The sequence below is a fragment of the Cylas formicarius genome, unplaced genomic scaffold, assembly GCF_029955315.1.
Source record: "Cylas formicarius isolate icCylForm1 unplaced genomic scaffold, icCylForm1.1 PGA_scaffold_10__41_contigs__length_53128322, whole genome shotgun sequence".
In the NCBI taxonomy this organism is placed as follows: Eukaryota; Metazoa; Arthropoda; class Insecta; order Coleoptera; family Brentidae; genus Cylas; species Cylas formicarius.
Window position 1 is genome coordinate 17,137,086 of NW_026844214.1, and position 19,409 is coordinate 17,156,494.

The 19,409-nt window shown below is 32.5% G+C and overlaps 2 protein-coding genes across 2 annotated transcripts; one reads left to right on the top strand and one right to left on the bottom strand.

Annotated features, from left to right (window-relative positions):
• Positions 1-324: 324 nt before the first annotated feature.
• LOC132698471 (protein kinase C) lies at positions 325-19,312 on the top strand. Its single transcript, XM_060664538.1, has 12 exons — positions 325-828; positions 3,856-3,907; positions 4,273-4,429; positions 5,248-5,279; positions 5,981-6,051; positions 10,950-11,220; positions 11,764-11,922; positions 11,983-12,337; positions 12,404-12,614; positions 12,671-12,832; positions 13,180-13,344; positions 13,409-19,312. The coding sequence occupies exons 1-12, from the start codon at positions 490-492 to the stop codon at positions 13,571-13,573; spliced, it is 2,139 nt and encodes a 712-aa protein (XP_060520521.1). The 5' UTR covers positions 325-489; the 3' UTR covers positions 13,574-19,312.
• On the bottom strand, positions 6,138-7,900 carry LOC132698476 (radial spoke head 1 homolog). Its single transcript, XM_060664553.1, has 4 exons — positions 7,691-7,900; positions 7,317-7,620; positions 6,441-6,604; positions 6,138-6,387 (listed from the first exon to the last, which is right to left on the bottom strand). The coding sequence occupies exons 1-4, from the start codon at positions 7,866-7,868 to the stop codon at positions 6,158-6,160; spliced, it is 876 nt and encodes a 291-aa protein (XP_060520536.1). The 5' UTR covers positions 7,869-7,900; the 3' UTR covers positions 6,138-6,157.
• Positions 19,313-19,409: the final 97 nt, after the last annotated feature.

The window sequence follows — 19,409 nt, forward strand, 5'->3', positions numbered from 1 at the left end:
CGTGGGTAGTAAATATAAGTGGTAAATGGGTATAGCAAATCATGACATGACCACAAATACAACTTACACTTGAAATAAGATGCAATCATAGAAAATAGTTTTAAAGATGAAACGGCAACATAGAACACCACACTAGTGCCACATGTCGGCTTACGGAGAAATTTCAGGCAAATTAGATTTGCTAATTTCTCAATAGTAAAGTGGTGACCCCTATATTTGAAATTCCTAAACCCATGTTAGCTCCCATCCTGCATAACGCGCAGTACGCAGGGCTGTAAAAAGTTTTTGGTGGTGGTAAAACAAACGGGGAAGGGAACCGGGAGCAGCAGAGTCAAGCGACCTTCATGCTTGTCAATCTAGCTGATCTACTTTTAGGATTTGTTTCTCGCTCTATATACCTATGTAGCTTTTAAATTGTTATTGTTTTGTACCTTCGAGTGCGGGTGTGGTGGATATCATCGCGAAGACCAGGTGTAGTGCACCGGGGCCATGTTCACTGGGACGGTACGAGTGAAAATATGCGAGGCACAAGGCTTAAGGCCGACGGATTGTTCCAAACGGCACGCATTCGGTAAAGCAGACGAGCAATTGCTAGACCCTTACGTTACCGTCGACGTCGACGATGCCCAATTTGCACAGTCCACCACGAAGCAAAAGACGTCTGACCCCGTATGGAATGAGCTTTTTGAGCACAATGTCGAAAACGCAAAGACGCTCAGCCTCACCGTTTTTCACGATGCAGCTATTCCTCCTGATACTTTCGTAGCAAATTGCAGTATTCCATTTGAGGAAATTTTGACGAGAGATAAGGAAGAAGCCGATTTTTGGGTGAGTGAATTCTATTTTTAAGGTTTACAGTTTTGACATGCCTATGTATTGAAGGCTCCATTAAAAGCTTAGTCAAATATTTTGTTCTGTAAAATATATGTTCACAATTTTCGCTTGTTGTCCTGCTTCAAAACAAGTTTACTTTTTGCACACACCAATATCTAGTTCTGTTAAAATTCTCTTATTCTTATACATACCTAATAAATCATAACAATAGTTATTGTTTAACCCATAACATTTAAATAAATAATAAAAACAAAAATGGTATATTATATTTAACCCAATCATCACCTGATAAAAACACTGGTAGCTCAACTGGTAAAACATAATGCTCAGGTGAGGTAAATGAGAGCCTCTCAACATTCTCTCATTTAGCAAGATGTTTTCCGGTTTCATTGGTCAAATACTTCTTAACGGTTCTTAAAATTTTTAATAGTGCATGTACTCAGGTTAATTATATCGTAGACTAGAAGTAGGCAAATTTTAAGCATCTGTCTTTGAAAGCAGAGGTTGGCGTTAATTTGACAAGAGCTTTGAAGTTGGAAAGTACAGGTTAAAGCCCCTGTTCAAATGTAGATAATATCCGCTACTAACTAATGGGTCCAAATTTTGCTGCTGCAGCTGCAGGGTGCACATCTTTTAATTACTTCAAACTTATTTGAAAAATTTTTGAAGTTGAAGGTTTCTTTAGTTAAAAAACTTAAATATATTAACCAAATAGGTGTTTTAACAATTTTTTTGAATTTCAATTTGTCCTTCAAAAAACATTTCTGGCATCTTCTATGCTTAAGAGCAAAAGAAATCTAAAGTTACCACTGATCATTAAAATTTAGTTGGATAAAGAATGTACATTAACTGGACTTTAAAAGTTTTTTTTTTAATTCAAATTCGTTAAAATCAAACCACACACCGCTACAACAAAACAAATGGCGCAGTCAATTATTTAAAAATCATCCGATCGAGCCGTAGAAACGGTCATTTTGTTGATATAGTCTGTTCATAGATATAAGAAAGTGACCAATTGCTTTTGAATGGGATTATCCAAGGGTGGTCATTAACATACAATGCAACAAGATTATGACCTAAAGTTTCGGAATTTAAATTCAGGTAAAATTGTGGTCCGTAATAGAAAATAATTTTATACCTACCTGTATTTAATATTCTTTAGTTTGGTATATTACTTAGTTTAAGTTTATTAGTAATTATGTATTAGAATTATGCAAAATATGTGCCAGCAAGCAAGCATCTTTGGAAGAACCGGCCACATTGACGAAAATTCCAATATCAACTGATCAACTGTATGGGAAATTGTGAATAATCCCATTTCAGCGAGGAAAAAAAGTGATCAAAATATAATATGGCGTAAAATTTACCAGTTATACGAGGAACAAAGCGTGCCTAGATATCTTAATTAGGAGGCTTGAAAAAGATGAAATCGGTGTTAAATGTGGCAGAACTACCTTATGGAAGTGTATTCAACACATGGGTTTTAGATTTAAAAAAATTGACAAAAGGCAAGTTTTAATGGAATCTTTTAGAATTCGGAAATGGCGACTGGAATATCTAGAAAAAATTTGGATTTACAGAGAATAACATAGGCCAATTATTTATTTGGATGAAACCTACTTATGATACCTCGGAAAAGGGTTGAGTTAACCCAACTGATAAGTGTAAAACAAACGCGCCATCAAAAAGAAGTAAAAGAATAACTATTTTGCATGCTGGCTCTAAAGATTCTTCTCTGGATTACCATGAAGACACCACCGCTGATTTATTTGAAAGTTGGTTTAAAAACAAACTAGTTCCAAACATTCCTCCTAATAGAGTAACTGTAATGGACAGTGCAAGTTATCATAGTAGATAGTTGACTAAAACCCCTTCCTCATGTGACACAAAAGCAACAATCCAAAACTACATGTATAATAACGACATTTATTTTCACGAAGATTATACCAAAAAGCAATTAATTGAGGTTCTACAAATCTTGAACCTACAAAAGGAATATGTCTGTGATAATTATGCAAAAAATTTAGGGCATATAGTTTTAAGGCTTCCACCTTACCACTGTATATTTAATCCCATTGAACATGTTTGGCACCAAGTGAAATCTGCGATTCGTCGTAACAATGTTTTTCCCCGTGTTAACTCCAATGTCCTTAAACTTATAGAAACCGAAGTTTTTAACATCGCTCCACAAAGTTGGGCAAATTCTGTTAAACATATAGAAAAAGCAAAACAATCGTCTATCCATATTGCAAATAATATAGAACAAATAATAATTAGAATTTTAAGTAATTTAAGTAGGTACATACATAAATAAATAAATATTGTTTAGTATCTTTCCTAACAAAACCCCAAATAATTAAGCTCTAAGCAAAGTACGGACCTGTTCGGCCATATTTCATTCTTACAGCTTGCCCGGGTCTTTCCTTAATTCGTATCAGTTAGTCACTTTCTTGTATCTATAAACAGACTTTACATATTTTGATTCTCTACAATGCTTTAGGTATACCACTGTTCCGAACCGAAAATATAAGTACAAACCTCACTACACACTTTCTTGACCAGGTAGTATTGTGGTCCCAAGTCTAGACTTTTTTTTATATTTTTTGTGAATACCATCAGCTAGACCATAAGTAATGTAATATATCAGAAATTGTAAATATGTAGAGCAAAGCAAAATGGAAATGAATATAATAAATACCCAATAGACCACATTTATTGACAAACTTGAAAAAAATTCGTCATATTTGTTCTGTACAATTTTGGTAAGACACTGTACATATTTCCATTTATATTGTAAATGAGATTTTTAAGCCTTCTTACTTACTATATACAAAACACTATATATCCAACAAATATACACAAATCCTATGCGATATGGTGTAGAATAAATAATAATGAAAATAACCGAACACTGTCAAAAATTATTTGGTGCCTAATTCAAATGAGAACAGGACAACAACTTAACTTAGTTAATTCGGTTAAGTCAATTCTGGATATTTATTAAACACATTTTCTGCACAGGTTAATTTGGAACCAAAGGGGCGACTTCGGGTTAAAATAGACTTAAAAAATGGTAAGTTACTTCTTGCGCTGGTGGACAAATATGAACCACACAATATGTTTCTAATTATGATAAATGTTTTGCCAACGATATAATAAGCAATAATAAGTAAATTTTGCAATAATTCTTTCCAAGATATTTTGATTCTATTTTTGCTTCACTGTTAGATATTAGGTACAATTTTTGTCAAGTAATTCACATGATTGCTTAGAAGTTTTGTTGTTTTTAAAACTTGTATTGAAAAAATCATGTTTTATAATTTAGAGATGCCCCTGATGGGTTTGGGCATTGAAAGGTGGTTGAAGGACTGTAAAATTAAAAATGTATGCATATGGGGTAATGGGGCTTTGTTTTTCATGGCATATCATTTTTAATAGAATATGGCTCTAAACCGAGGGAATTTAAGGAGCGTCAGGGTTTTAACAGGAGACGAGGTGCCATGCGTAGGAGGGTTCACCAAGTTAATGGTCACAAATTCATGGCAACATTTTTAAGGCAACCTACATTTTGTTCACACTGCAAGGAGTTCATATGGTGAGTTTGCTTATAGAAAGTGCATTTTAATTAGGGGAAATTGGGATTCGCTTTATTTGTTTACTTTTAATTTTTGTATTGGAGTAATATAGGTAATCTAACATAAACATTATTTATTTATGGCACGCTTTCTGGCACTATTTTAAACCAATTTTCTTAAAATTTTACAAAGAAGCATTTATAGGAATTAAGTGGTTATTTTCTATTTCTCCATTATTTGTCCATTTTTCTGAAGTTCTCAGGCAGGCAATAAATAACGATAACTTATATTCGCCTTCTTTTCTCAGTTCAAGGTAGAGTTTATTAGAAAAGAGTGAAGTGACGTCATTGTTGCAAAAACATTGTTTATATCTCTTAGTCCCCCTGTAATTACTTCTGTTTTAATGCATACAAACATTTTTCGCGCGGAAAATGATGAAATCACTTTGCTGTTTGCCAATAATTCTCCTATATTATTATATTTATTTTATGTGTTAATAAACTTTTTCGCTGGCTGGAAATTTTAAAAATAAAAAACAAATGATCACATAACACCTAAAATTTGTTGATATAGGTTCACATTTATTTTGTTCTTTCACACATTAACTTGATTTTGTGCAAACAGCAAACTGCATTTATTAATTCAGCTTCCCACCAGGAACTTCAATTTACAACTGGAACTTGGTCTTTAAATTAAGCCTAATGAAACTAGGTAACAATTGTAATTATTGAACTATCAATAGATTAACGCGTAACACTTGCGTGACGCTACGGTTTGTCAACATTGTCAGTTAGATTTGCACAAAGGGTAGCCCTAACATGGTGGTTTTGTTTTTCAGGGGTTTAGGCAAACAAGGCTATCAATGTCAAGGTATGATTGCATGAATTTTAACCTTACACAGCGCTTAAGCTTTATGATTTATGCTAAATGTACCAAAACACTTACTATTTCGTGAGAATCTTGTTCAAATTAAATATGTATGTATTTATTTTTGAGGATCCAAGAATCACAAATTAAACAAATCCCAAGTCTTTATTGGGGTTTTTAAAGAAGCTTTAACATAATGTTCAACACTATCTTTTAGATACTCTTTTTAATTTTTTAAGTATCCATAGTTTTGGTCACAAATATTTTAGAATCAATTCATAGGAAGAAAACTGTTTATCAGTGTATCACAATTACCAAAAAAGAGTTGGTTTATAATGAGGGCGTTTTTATGGTGTATTAGCTGGAATACTTAAAAACAATATAATTAATGTTATTTTAGATATAAAATTTGATTGTGGACCTTTTATGTGCATGATGGTTTTTGGTTTAGAGAATCTAATTTTCTCTAATTGTATATTTTTATTTGCAGCACCATTGCACTGGCATGGCTGATTTTATAGCTTTTTTTCGTAAGTTTATTTTTTACTTTATTTCATTTCACCATGACTACTAATTTTCCGCTTATTTTCACAACAAATGCTTGATGTAAATAACTTTGAAGTTCATTGTATATACTTAAGTTTAAAACCCTGGCCAAAGCAAATGTTGTACTTTAAACTGGTTTTGAAAATATATTTTTTCAGTTTGTACTTGTGTTGTCCATAAAAGATGTCATCGTCTAGTGCTTACAAAATGTCCGGGAATGCAAGAAGAGGTAAGTTTAATATAAATTGTAGTAGTCTAATATAAATTGTAGCTACATTTGATTATCCATTGAAAAATCAGTAATAGTGTATAGTATATAATGAAATTGTTATGTATTAATCATCTAAATCTATGTCTGGAATATCCACCATTAAATTGCCATTGAGAGGTGAGGCAACTGTCCCAAGTTCTTCATCAATGTGAGTTTCTTCCTTGTATTGCTTCTGAAGGTACTCAATAATATCTACCATAGATTCCTCTGACTCTTGGACTATAATTGGTGAGGGTTCTGGTGGAAGAAGCTCTGGTTTGTATTTGCTGATACTTTCTGCCCTCCATATTGGTACTAATTCATAAAGTTATATAGGTCAAGCTTTTTATTAATGGATTTAATTATACTTATATTGGTAGGATTGCTTTCATCACTTTGCAGTTCTTCTTTTCCAACAGAATTAAGAGAGGTATCTTTCACATTAATGTAATAACCATGTTGCATATATTTTTCATCAAAAGTGAAACAGCCTTTTCCTTTAGGAAGATTCTTTTCAAATGAACCATGAAATCTAAAAAACCACAACAGTGTGGCTTAACCATTTATTTTGATTTCTTAAACACTGGATGGTCCTTAGTCTACGCGTCACAGGGCAAACTCTGATTACACTTACAATGGAGTATTAATTTTTGTGATCTGGCCGGGATTTCATACCATAACTTTTCTATTAGTATCATTTGATTGTTTTTTATTGAAAATTAATAAAGAAAATCACATTTATTTCGATTATATAGCTATAGAGAATATAGTAGCGTAAGGACGGTAAAAATTGATGCGCAGGAGTCATTGATATTTTCAACAGAAAATAATAAAATGTAAGAAAGTAACAAAAAAAACTAACGCCACATATTATTATTATGTTGTAGCAAAAAAAGGTAGGTTTATATTCTCTATTTCAATTTATTAACATAAATGTTAACAAAACTTCTTTCGTATTGGACAGTGGAATTTGAAGTTGAAGTTAAGATTATATTAACCCACACAATCTTCCAATGTCCAATTATATTTTGTTGATATTTGTCGTTAATATTTAGAACGAGTGACAAAAATCTATCTTGTTTTCCTTTTTGATAAAAAAAATTCTGATACATAGCAATTTAAGTTAATTAAATAAAACATTTTTATGTAAGTGAAGTGCAATGCAATCATAGCCTGGTAACATTTATTCTGCTAGGAGACAACATTATATTCATTATTGTTGTTCCTTTTTTCATATAAGTTACCTAAAATAAGGATAATTTGTGATTCCTGGCCCTTCCATCTGTCCATTTTTCCAAATTCCATATTGAGATACATTAAGATTTTTGTAGGTATATGTGCCTAAGCCATTCCGATGCCCTTTATTCCACAATCCTTCATATACGTCACCATTTGCATAGTGATAGATGCCCTGTCCATGTTTAAAATCTCTTCTCCATTCTCCAATGTATCGGGACCCATCTGGATAGATGAATTCACCACTACCATGCTTAAGACCTTTTCGCCAAAGACCATTGTAGCGGGCACCGTTTTTGAAGCAGTAAATTCCTCAAATTTCATGAATCAACCAAATGTACAACCTGCAGATATTTTCGAAAAAGTGTATTATGAAATTTACCTTTTCCATGACGTTTTCCATGATAATATTCTCCTTTGTAAATGTCACCATTTGGTAGTAAGGCAACTCCATAACCATGTCTGTCCATCTGCTCATCTCTTTTGCCTTCATATTCTCCATAGGGATACCTTTGCTCGTCCTCCGCTTCTCCTGCTTGTTCAGTTTCCAAATCATCCATGTTTATTATTGAATGGACGTTTGTCACTTTGAAATATTTTGATGGATTTTTTATACACAGTTCAACTAATTCGACTTTTGACGAAGTAATTCATGCATGGAATTTGTTTTTGACATCTTGGTGCCAGGTTTTAATCGGGATTTATATAAACTAACATTGGCTATCGGGAATGTTATAAACTTGGCTCATACTTTCAAATAGGGTTTATTATTATTATATATATAATAATATAATTTAAAATAGGAGACCTCGGCTATTTAATGATGCCTTATTCAAGCCACCATTGACTCTCTCCCAATTTTCCCTTAGGGGATTTCGCGCGGGCTTACTTACTTTACATACCAATAAGTAAGATCAAAAGTTGCAGCTGAAGTTGTAATCGTGATATCATTATCAATCAATTTGTCTAAGAAACTTCGACAGGCTAGTGGATTACTTTTTACATACCTTCTGAATTCCTCCTGCGTCGTTTTTTGTTCAGTCAACTTGCTAACGTTTTGCCAATCATCCTGTTGCCTTCTTCAAAGTTTAACTGAAACTGGCATTTTTTTCTGTACCTGTTTCTATATTGTTTGAGGGGGCGGATTCCCATATTGGTGACCAGTAAAGACCTGAGTCGAGGTTAAGATGATCAGGTTGGTTATAGATTTCCATTGATTCTCGGATTTTTAGTTGGTAGAAGAATTGATTACATGCATGTTTTTTCAAAAAAAATTTATGTCTGGTTTCGTGATTGCTTAGTTTATTTTTCTTAGACTTAAGGCTCTTTCATGTTCTTTGAGCCTAGTTGATATTTTTCGTCCTATCTCTCCAATGTATTCCTTGCCGCGTATGGCGGATCGAAGTTGTTGAGAGATTTATGGACAAGGGGTAAATCTGGTTTTTCTTTAGAACTTTTGATATTTGGTCAGTGATGTTTTGAATGTAAGGAAGGACAACAGTGGCAAGTGTGGTGTAATGGATCGCTTAATATCTTTAATATGGAAATTATTAGAGAGAAGATACCAGAGGTATTTTAATTCTGGGTTCAGTGACTCGGGCTGAGATAGTTTTACGGCTCTCTAAACAAGACAGTTGATAACCGATGATTTTTGGGCCGGATGGTGATTTGACAAGGCATTAAGGTATCGGTCAGTGTGAGTAGGTTTTCTGTAAATGTTAGGTCTGATTTTCTATTGATAGGAATATCTAAGAAGGGGAGGTTATTATTAGTTTCTAATTCAATGGTAAAACGTATGTTAGGATGTATAGAGTTTAAATGTCTAAGAAAATCTGCTAGGGATTCTTAACCATGAGGCCAAATAACAGAGTCTGATACAGAAGAAGCCTTAATAACATATTTAAGGTTGGGTTCTATCTATGGTCTGTCACCCCTCATGACTCTAAAATTCCTACGTCTCTATGAACTCCCAAAGATTCGCATACCAGGATTACCCCTTTGACCTATTGTTAGCGCCATTGGTTCTCCAATATATTCTCAACCAAAATATCTACCTTCTTTATTAAAACCTTTTACAGGGAAAAAAGTCCCTATTACTCTTAACATCATTTCAGATATATTAAAATCCGAAAATCTGGAACCAAACCTTCTCACCTTAATTGAAAAATGCTTGTCTGGAACATATTTTTCCTATAACAGTCAAATTTTTAAACAAACTTCGGGAACAGCTATGGGTTCTCCACTATCACCAGTCATTACGAATATATTTATTTTTGGGAAGAAAGCTCTCAACACCTTCCACCTAAAACCAAAATTATAGGAACGCTACATCTATGATACTTTTCCTAGTAGATTTTCTTAGACATTTAAACTCTATACACCCTAACATACGTTTTACCATCGAATTAGAAACCAATAATAACCTCCCCTTCTTAGATATTCTTATCAATTGAAAATAAGACCTAACATTGCGTCATTGTGTTTACAGAAAACCTACGCACACAAACCAATACCTTAATGCATTGTCACATCACCATCCTGCCCAAAAATAATCAGTTATCAACTTTCCTGTTTACAGAGTCGTAAAACTCTCTCAGTCCGAGTCTGCTCTTCTCTCTAATAATTTCTACATTAAAGATATTAAGCGTTCCCTCACAAAATACAGTTCACCACAACCTTCCAATAGCAATGAGACTGAAAGCAATCCCACATTTGCCAATGTTGTCCTTCCTTACATTCAAAACATCACTAACCACATATCAAAAGTTCTAAAGAAATATAACGTCAAAATTTTATTCGATAAAACTAAAATTCTTAAAATTCTTGTACCAACGAAAAATACGAGAGTCAATAGAAATCTATAAGCAACTTTATGAGAATCAGTCATCCGAGACCATGCCCCTCATTAAGCTCCGCCCCCCCGCCCCCCCCAAACAATATATAAGCAGGTACGTTGGTAAGTTGGTTATACGGAGCTTTTTATCAAAAACTTCTGAAATGTAAGACCGATTGTAACACAAAACTTTTTGGAACACGCAACTGCGCTAATAAAAATCATTAAAATAAAACGATAAAGTATGTTTCTGCTTTTTTTTCTTTTGGAGAAACCAGTAATATTACGAGCGCCATCAGAAAGTAGCTCTTCTTGATGTTCAGTGCCTATTTCTGTAGTAGACCATACTGATCGTCAAGAAAAAAGCTTGGAATGACTTGAGGCATAATTTACCTGATTGAAGAGAAAAAAATGCTTTCGGTTCCAGTTGTCTGTGGGTTTAAGTTATAGTTTGTGATTATTAAAGTAGTCTGACAGTATCTGAAGCATAAAAAATAAGAAAAAATGGCTGTAGAGTTATTATTTGTATACGTCATATTTTATAAAAGGTTATTAATAGAATGTTATTTTTACTCCTCAAAAATGGATATAATGATAGTAATAAATAAATATCTCTTTCTAATTCACCCATAATGGTGTAATTATAAATGTTTCAATAGCAGTTTATTGCTCCTTTGATCTGAATTAAAATACAAGTTATCTTGCCACAATTTATGGAAATTTTGGTTTTCTATTTGTAATTGGATCATCAAATGTGGTTTACTATTATCATCATTCTGTATTACTGAAAGCACCATTTGATCGGCAGACAACTCTCCAGAGCACCGGATTTAATGTCAATGTGCCCCATCGTTTTGTGGTACACAACTACAAAAGGTTCACATTCTGCGACCATTGTGGGTCGTTGCTTTATGGCTTGACGAGGCAGGGATTGCAGTGTGGCGAGTGTTCCTTGAACGTGCACAAACGATGTCAGAAAAATGTAGCCAACAATTGTGGAATCAATACAAAACAAATGGCCGAAATCCTCACGGCTATAGGTAAACCTCCCGATAATCCGCCTCGTTTAGTTTTGCTTGGTATGTTTTATTTTTAATTTTATTTTAATTTTCGCTGATCCTCTATAGGTTTTATGTTAATTTTTTGTTTACTGTCTGTAATGTTGATCTCCTTGGATACTCGTATACCATCAAATTTTATGTGTACTGATTCTCTTGCTCTGTGTTGCAATTTATGTTTTATGGTTGTTTTTGATTGATCGTATGATTGTGCAATTTTAATCCATTTAATCTGAGATATAACGTACATCACACGTACATAATGCCATCACAAAAAAATCTTAAATCCAAAAATTACTAATTTTGCCTGTGTATTTGCCAATGGTAGTCTCTATATTCTTCTGTTGCATTGTCAATCAGAAACTTATTCAAATGGGATTTAGCAATCAAATATTTAGAAAGAAGGTAAAACAAAAAATATTACCAAAATTATGGAAAGGTACAAGTAAGAAGAAGGAACTCCTTTCACACTGTTTTATCCATCCATTTAAAATTGAAAATACAATTGTTGATAAAATACAAATAGGAATACCAGTTTTTTACATTAAAATTGTTGTTTTTTAGGCGTTTCCCCCGATAGCAAGACGCCCATTAGAAAGAGTAAGTTGCTTCCTGGATCGGGTAACGGAGCCCCAGCTGAAACTGGCGAAAATTCAAGTGGAAATTATTCAAATACCGATGAAAGCCTATCCAAAATGGTGGAAGAAAAAATGCAAAATAGCGGTAAACGACCGCTAAATGTGTTTTGATTTTCTTTTTTTTTTATTTCAATTTTGTTTTCAGATGGTGAAAATCAAGAGCGAAGCAAACACTTAATAGGACTGAATGATTTCTCTTTTATTAAGGTATTAGGCAAGGGCAGTTTTGGCAAAGTAATGCTCGCGGAAAAGAAGAATACAGACGAGGTGTATGCCATAAAAGTACTAAAGAAAGACGTGATCATCCAAGATGATGATGTCGATTGCACTATGACTGAGAAACGGATCCTAACATTAGCTGCTAAACATCCATTCTTGACAGCAATACACTCTTGTTTCCAGACTAGGGATCGTTTATTCTTTGTTATGGAATACGTTAACGGGGGTGATCTCATGTTCCAAATTCAGCGCGCCAAGAAATTTGACGAGCCACGTGCAAGGTTTGTGGCAATTCCCGTAATAGTACAAATGGCAATTAATCTTTGACAAAAATTGTTGTTTTGCAGATTTTATGCCGCCGAAGTGACTTTAGCTCTACAGTTTTTACATAGGAACGGTGTTGTATATAGAGACCTTAAACTGGATAACATTTTATTGGACGCTGAAGGTCACTGTAAACTCGCAGACTTTGGAATGTGCAAGGAAGGCGTTTTTGATGGGGTTACCACGTCGACATTTTGCGGAACTCCGGACTACATAGCTCCAGAAATCCTACAGGTAAGATTTTTCCTACTGGAATTTTTTGCAATTTCAATAAAACTGTTATTTCGCAGGAATTGGAATACGGTGCCAGCGTTGATTGGTGGGCTCTGGGGGTCCTTATGTATGAAATGATGGCTGGTCAACCCCCGTTTGAAGCCGATAATGAAGACGATCTTTTTGAATCTATTTTGCATGACGACGTTTTGTATCCGGTGTGGTTAAGCAAGGAAGCGGTAAGCACTACGAAATTTTGTATAAATTTATTATAAAATAATGATAGATAACATTTGGATCGAATTTGGCTAGTCAATTAAGAAGTAGCGAATTGTCGGTCAATTAAGAAGTAACAATTGACCAGTCCCAATACTAGTCATAAGTTTCAAGACGACAGAAATCTGCGAAATAATAATGGTCATGAACAATTTTGACTAAGTATTAGTTAACTTATTTAATAAAATTAGTATTTTGTCAAAAATAAATGAAGCATGTAAATGACATGTTACCAGATAATATTGTAAAAATCTCTAACTTCAGCCTAAAAAATACATTTCTTGTACCTAAATTCAAACATCTTTCTCAGGTTAGTATATTAAAAGGTTTTATGACGAAGAATCCAAGCCGACGCTTGGGTTGTGTCGTGAATCAGGGATGTGAAGCGGCCATTTTAGTGCACCCCTTTTTTAAGGACATTGATTGGACTGCCCTTGAGCAGAGAAAGATTAAACCTCCATTTAGACCTAGAATTGTATGTATTATTTATTTCTAGGATCGTAGCAATTCAACGCTGACGGATTTGTTTTGTTTTTCAGAGAAGTAGAAAAGATGTAGCCAACTTTGACGCCGAATTCACAAGAGAAGAGCCTGTCTTGACTCCAGTAAGTAATGAGGTGCTACAATCTATAAATCAAGAAGAATTCCGTGGTTTTTCAATCCTAAACAGAGACTTTAATCCATCTCGATTTGTGTGTGAGTAGTAACCAAGTTAACATTATGTAATCGCGTCAGTCTCTTTCTCGTCGCTTTAACTTAGAGTTCATCGTCCTTGGTTTTGAACTAAATCTAGCGCGTCGCAAATATTGACCCATGAGTCTAAAGCACAAACTAGAGCATTAGTTTTTCATTAGTATTTTGTTAAGCATAGAGACACTGACCTTGTCCAAGATATATGTTACATATATAAAGAGAGTTTATTTATATTATGTAATTGTGTTGCAGAAATTATTGTTGAAAGAGTTTATGGTGTATGTTATGTTGGTTTTAGTAATAAAGAACAAAGATATCATCTATATATATATAAACAGCATTTAAAATGCAGATTGGAACTTGGGTAAAGATTTTTTACACAAAAATTTTTGAGCAGGCAAAAAGTTATAAAAGAATCAGTCTGAAGAACTTAGTTTGATGTTATTTAATTATTAATGTCTAAGGTGTGACGTTTTGAAATATACTATAGTTAAGTTCGAGTCTTAATTAGATCAATTTTAAAAAATAGGTGATTATCCTATTTTTCTACTTTTCTAGGTACATTTTGTATGTTTAATTATTGATTATTATTATATTTATGAAATTCAGAGCGAAACTGAGAGCATTCGGAGAGTTTTTTTATTTCTTAAATTTTTTGTTTATAAAACCACGAAATCTAAACACATAATGGTGAAGTTAAGTGCTGACTGACATTTCATTTTCTTTTAAAAAAGTCGGCACACCCTAAAGTATGATCTATGGAGTCCATCTGTGTGTGCTTAGTGCCGTTCGACACAGTAAAATGACATTTATAGCAAAACGGTTATGTTTCGAACAATGGAAAGTCCATTGTTCTCATTTTAAGTTTCAAGCTTAATTCATTTCCTTACGTATATTATTCAATTCAGCGATAGTCTCTTATTTAAGAAGAGTAATGATATTTTTATTGGCTCGCTTACCGTATTTTCAAATACCTGCTCAATAATTTTTGCAACCTGACAACCAATTTTTGTTACATTTATTAGGTTTTGGTTTTTACGGATATTGTATTGCATGTAAGTAGCTTTTGCGCCTTAATCAGTTCAAAAAAAGAGTGTCTTTTATTGAGTCAAAACCTTCACTAGCAATTCGCTTTGAGTCATCGTAGTAAGGAAAAAAAAATTCGACAGTTTTCTACTTTTTTGACTGCAAAAATGATCTGATGTGTCTCGAATTATAATTGGCTCATTTTCACATCTCCGTAGTTAGCTTGGTGTCCTTAGATTTTAATCTAATGCTTAACAAAAATTCGCACAAAAAAGTTGTGAAAGTGAGCTATGATAGTACTGTGGTTCCATTAATCTTTTGTTTTCCGGCCGCGAAGCTGTGATTTATATACCTACTACCCATAACCTTTTGAGCATTAGATTGCGATTCTTCTTTATGTTTGAGTTGTTATATGATGACGGCTAGCTTAAAAGTAAACCAATATGTTCTTTGTAGAGTTATGAAAGTGATAAGAAACAGTGTTGTTTTTTAATATTAGTAAACTTCAATTTGATATGAGTCAATCACGCTTGTTTTACACTAATCCATGTGATAGAGGATTAAATAATTGATTTGAAACACATTTTACCTCAATTTCCGTTGGGTATAACAAATGGGTATTTTGTTGGGTATTTTATCATTGAACCCAACTGCTTCAAAGAGTACAAATACTATTTTCACGCTGTTTCTACAATTAATTATTACTTCGAAGCTACCCAGATTTGTATAAACTAAATACGGGTACAACTTGGATATCCCCTTGCCTGAATTTTGACTTATTTTGGCTTAATCTCCGTTATGTCTAGTCATTTTATGGCCTATGTAAATATTTTAAAAATGTGAGTCGTTATTAACATCACCAAAAAATTGTTTCATTTTTTGCTGGATCGTTCCACATTCTATTTTCTGGTGATTTAAATATGTGTTAATTTTAGTGAGTTTCATTTTAGAATTTTAACAAGAGCTAGTCGCGACTGTTTTATGCATGTAGAAGCAAGTTGGTATGAAGCAAATTTTACATAGGTGACTTTATCAGTTCACAGTATATTTCAATTTAATCAGTTGGTTCGCATATGTTGCTATTTTTGTTTTATTGTGGTATTAAAATATTGCCTAATAACCATCTTGACATGAATCTTCTCTCGCGCTCTGAAAAATACAATTAGATTAATTAATCTGTCCATGATAGAGTACCTGAACATAAAATTATACATCGAATCAAATGAAAATTATATCTCAAAATTGTATGCAATTTCTTTCATAAAAATCGGTAAACTCCTTACAAGTTGCTTCTTTTTCGATAAAGTATATATGATGAATGTGTTCAATATCAGAATATGCAGAAGTCTGATTCAACATAATAAATACAATAAATAAATCTACATATAACCGTTTTCTTGCTTCTTATCTAATATGGTATAAAATCATATTTTTGGTATGTTAGAATTTTGTGCTTTTTTAGCATATATTTTTTATGTGAATATTGTATGTAGCTGTTTGCCGTTCATGTTAAGATGGTTTGAAATTGAAATTAGAAAAATTATAATATTGGATACATTGTGATAATGTCCATTTCGGTTAGACGACTTACATGTTGCAACCCTAGGGCAATGTGCATTATTTGAAACAAAGCTTAGCCAAGTTGTTTTCAATTTACCAAAGATTTTAATTTATTTAACTATATGTGTATATGTTTATAATATATATAGTTTATGTAATAATTAGGTAACTAATTCAAATGAGGCAAACGCATAACCATGCATTTGAAGGATTTAGTTTTAGAGTTACTGAGAACTGGTTTTGGTTCACTTGTAGAAATTTAGAATTCTTTAAATGCATCTCAGCCCAGCGAATGCGGTCATTCTTTCGCTGCGGATTTTTGCATGCATATTGATATGGAAAAAATCGCAACGAATGTATTATAAATAAATAACAAAGTAATGGTTACTTAGAATTATATTCTGCCATTATTTAGAAGAAGAATATAGAAACATTCTAAAAATAGTTTCGAGAAAATGTGTTGTTGAAAAAGTACATATTGAATTATATAATGTTTAGATATTTATTAATGTGAAGCTTAGAGTAGATAACAAAAAATTAACCCAGCTAATTTTAGCGAATGTTTAGATCTCTTATCACAATAGTCGATATATCTCAATCGTTTCTATTAAAAAAATAGTCGATTAAGGTTATAAAGCCTAAATTATTGTTCGATAGTTTTAATTGATGCTATCAATAAAAATAGATACCTTCTTTTAGTACAAGAATGCAATCCAAAAAGTGGGAGTCTGGAAATAAGAGAAGTCGGTTTGTCATGTAGCAAAGGAAGAAAAATGTTGCACCGTTAAAACTCAAAAAATTATTGTTTGTTACACAACTTATTTTTCTATATATTTAAATCAATTTCCAGATATTTCCTGTATATTTCTTATCATTTTTGTACAATTAGATATTCTAGTGTGTACAATGTAGCAGCAAATAGATGGCCAAAATAGTAGAACGCTAAATGCGTCTGTATTCTTAATTTAACCAAAACATTTTCATGAAAATTTGTTAATGTCAGTTTTACTATCAATCGTGGATATAGTCTCACAGCAGGAAATTTATTTATATATGATGAAAATCAATTCAGTATTATCAATTATATTATTACAATAGCTAGATTTCTTATTATACGATATTAAATTATCTCATTTAGGCACATGTTACTTTGTGTCGTTTATAAGCTATGAGTCAAGCTTTTTCGATCTCTTCAAATGTTTTGCTGTAATTAATAAGGTGACCAGATTTTGAGATGGGCAAAGCGGGACAACTCTGAAAGAAGGGTTATTGTTATTGTTAACATAAGTATAATTTATAAATATAAAAAAATGTATGTTTTATTCTTTGACATTTTTTTATTTGAGTAAATTTGTTTCAGTAGATTGTTGTCATTTTTTAAAATAGAAAAAATTTTCACAAGAATTTGTCAAATTATATTGGACATGTAAAATGGGTTTACAAGTGTCTACACTTTAATTTTGATTTTTTCTGATGTCCACACTTGATTTACGGTAAAAAAAACGCGTTCAGTAGTAGCGTTAGTTCCAGGTAAAGATGGTGCATATTCCACAATTTTTAATATATTATTGTATGGAACATAGTTTGTTTCCAAATGATGAAATATTTCTAACCATTTGTTTTCTATTGTGATTTTCTCTGATGCATAATTGTTAATATATTTTTTTACTGATGACACTTCATTAAAAAGATCATTTTCGGAAATATAACTATTTGGACATTTTTGAGAAATATAATGAAATGATTTTTGCACGTCGTTCCAATTAAGTTCTGGTTTTAATTTAACTCAACGAAAATCTCTTCCAAATAATCTTTGCAATCTTTTTGACATGGTTCATGGTATTTTGACGATTTATTGCACGTTGCTCTGCCAGCTGGTTTATAATATTGCGGATAGTTAACGGTAGAAAATTATTTTCTAACCTCTCTAAGTTTAAGAAAGTTTATGTATTTATGAAATATCAATTTTCTATGGTATATAGCAGATTTGTAATATTTATTAGTTTAATTAGCTTGTTAGCACGCAGTACGAACACGAATTGTATCATGTGAGAGACAAATACAATATAACTGGGAAGCAAAAACAATAGGTTAGTCGTTGTAGCCCTTAGGATTCTTAGAACGCAAAACAATGATTTTCATAAATATAAAATTGAAAAACGTCGCCTGACAAATTGTGAAAAATCGAGACTGCCCCGCCAAAAGCGGGACGTCTGGTCACCTTAGTAATTAATCAAGTTAAACCAAAAATCGACGGAGAACAGATTATTTAAACAGATAGGAGAGTAAATAAAAACCTTTCTCTCTGTGGTAGTGTCACCAGAATTGTAAAAATTGAAAAAAACTATGCACTCTCACTTAATGATTGTATTGCGGTGTGGTGTATTTATTTATTAAAAATTTGATGGCAATCTGTAGTTTCAAGCTGCTTCTTGAAACATCTCTTAAATTGGCTTGGGGAAGGAGAGGAGATATTGAGCTCAATTTTGAATTCCTATTTGTTTTCAGTAAACAGCAATAATAAGAGTTTGATCCATAATTCCTTCGATAATATAACTAACAAGGTTAACTAATAGAAATAATATCAAACAACTGTAACTGGTAATTTATTGTTCAACATATTGTGGGCGAACCAATAACTTTTATGTTCTGAATTTAATTGTCCATTTTGTCACAATCGAACACTGGCATATCATTAAACAAATACAATAAACGAATTGTTTTGAAATGTATCGACTATATTGCAAAGGTCTGTGTTAGCACTAAGGTAGCAAAATATCTGGGTGATTGTCAGAGAGAGATAAGGTTGAAACCAATAAAATTGTTTATTTATGATTGACCAGCATATATTGTTACTTTCTTTTACACAGATTTATTATTTTATGGTTGTTAATAATTTTACTTTACATTTACTGAAAATAATTGCGAGCCAGTTTGCATATCTTTCATTCTATGTAAAAAACACATTTTTTTTTTTTAAATAATAAACTTCAGTTTATTATTGTTATAAATACATGCCCAATCGGTAAATCTAATTTGGAATTGTTTGAATTAAAACCAAAAGTGGTATTGTGCCAAATGGTTTTATTTATCAGCACCCTGATCATTATCAACCATTTTTATGGTTTATAAATGTTGTAAAACGGTGTTTACCTACTTCTCTGATGGTGTACTAAATTATATATAAAATATTATTGAAAATCTGTGTTTTATTCCGCATATCTTTTTTATTTATTTCAAAAATGTACAGATTTTATTATT

Excerpts from the sequence above, each read along its gene's own strand:
- LOC132698471 (XM_060664538.1), top strand. The coding sequence starts at position 490 with ATGTTCACTGGGACGGTACGAGTGAAAATATGCGAGGCACAAGGCTTA. Across the intron at positions 11,221-11,763 it reads GCCTCGTTTAGTTTTGCTTG|GCGTTTCCCCCGATAGCAAG; the intron begins GTATGTTTTATT and ends GTTGTTTTTTAG. Across the intron at positions 12,338-12,403 it reads TTTGACGAGCCACGTGCAAG|ATTTTATGCCGCCGAAGTGA; the intron begins GTTTGTGGCAAT and ends GTTGTTTTGCAG.
- LOC132698476 (XM_060664553.1), bottom strand. The coding sequence starts at position 7,868 with ATGGATGATTTGGAAACTGAACAAGCAGGAGAAGCGGAGGACGAGCAA. Across the intron at positions 7,621-7,690 it reads TGGAAAACGTCATGGAAAAG|GAATTTACTGCTTCAAAAAC; the intron begins GTAAATTTCATA and ends ATGAAATTTGAG. Across the intron at positions 6,605-7,316 it reads ACAAATTATCCTTATTTTAG|ATTTCATGGTTCATTTGAAA; the intron begins GTAACTTATATG and ends GTGGTTTTTTAG.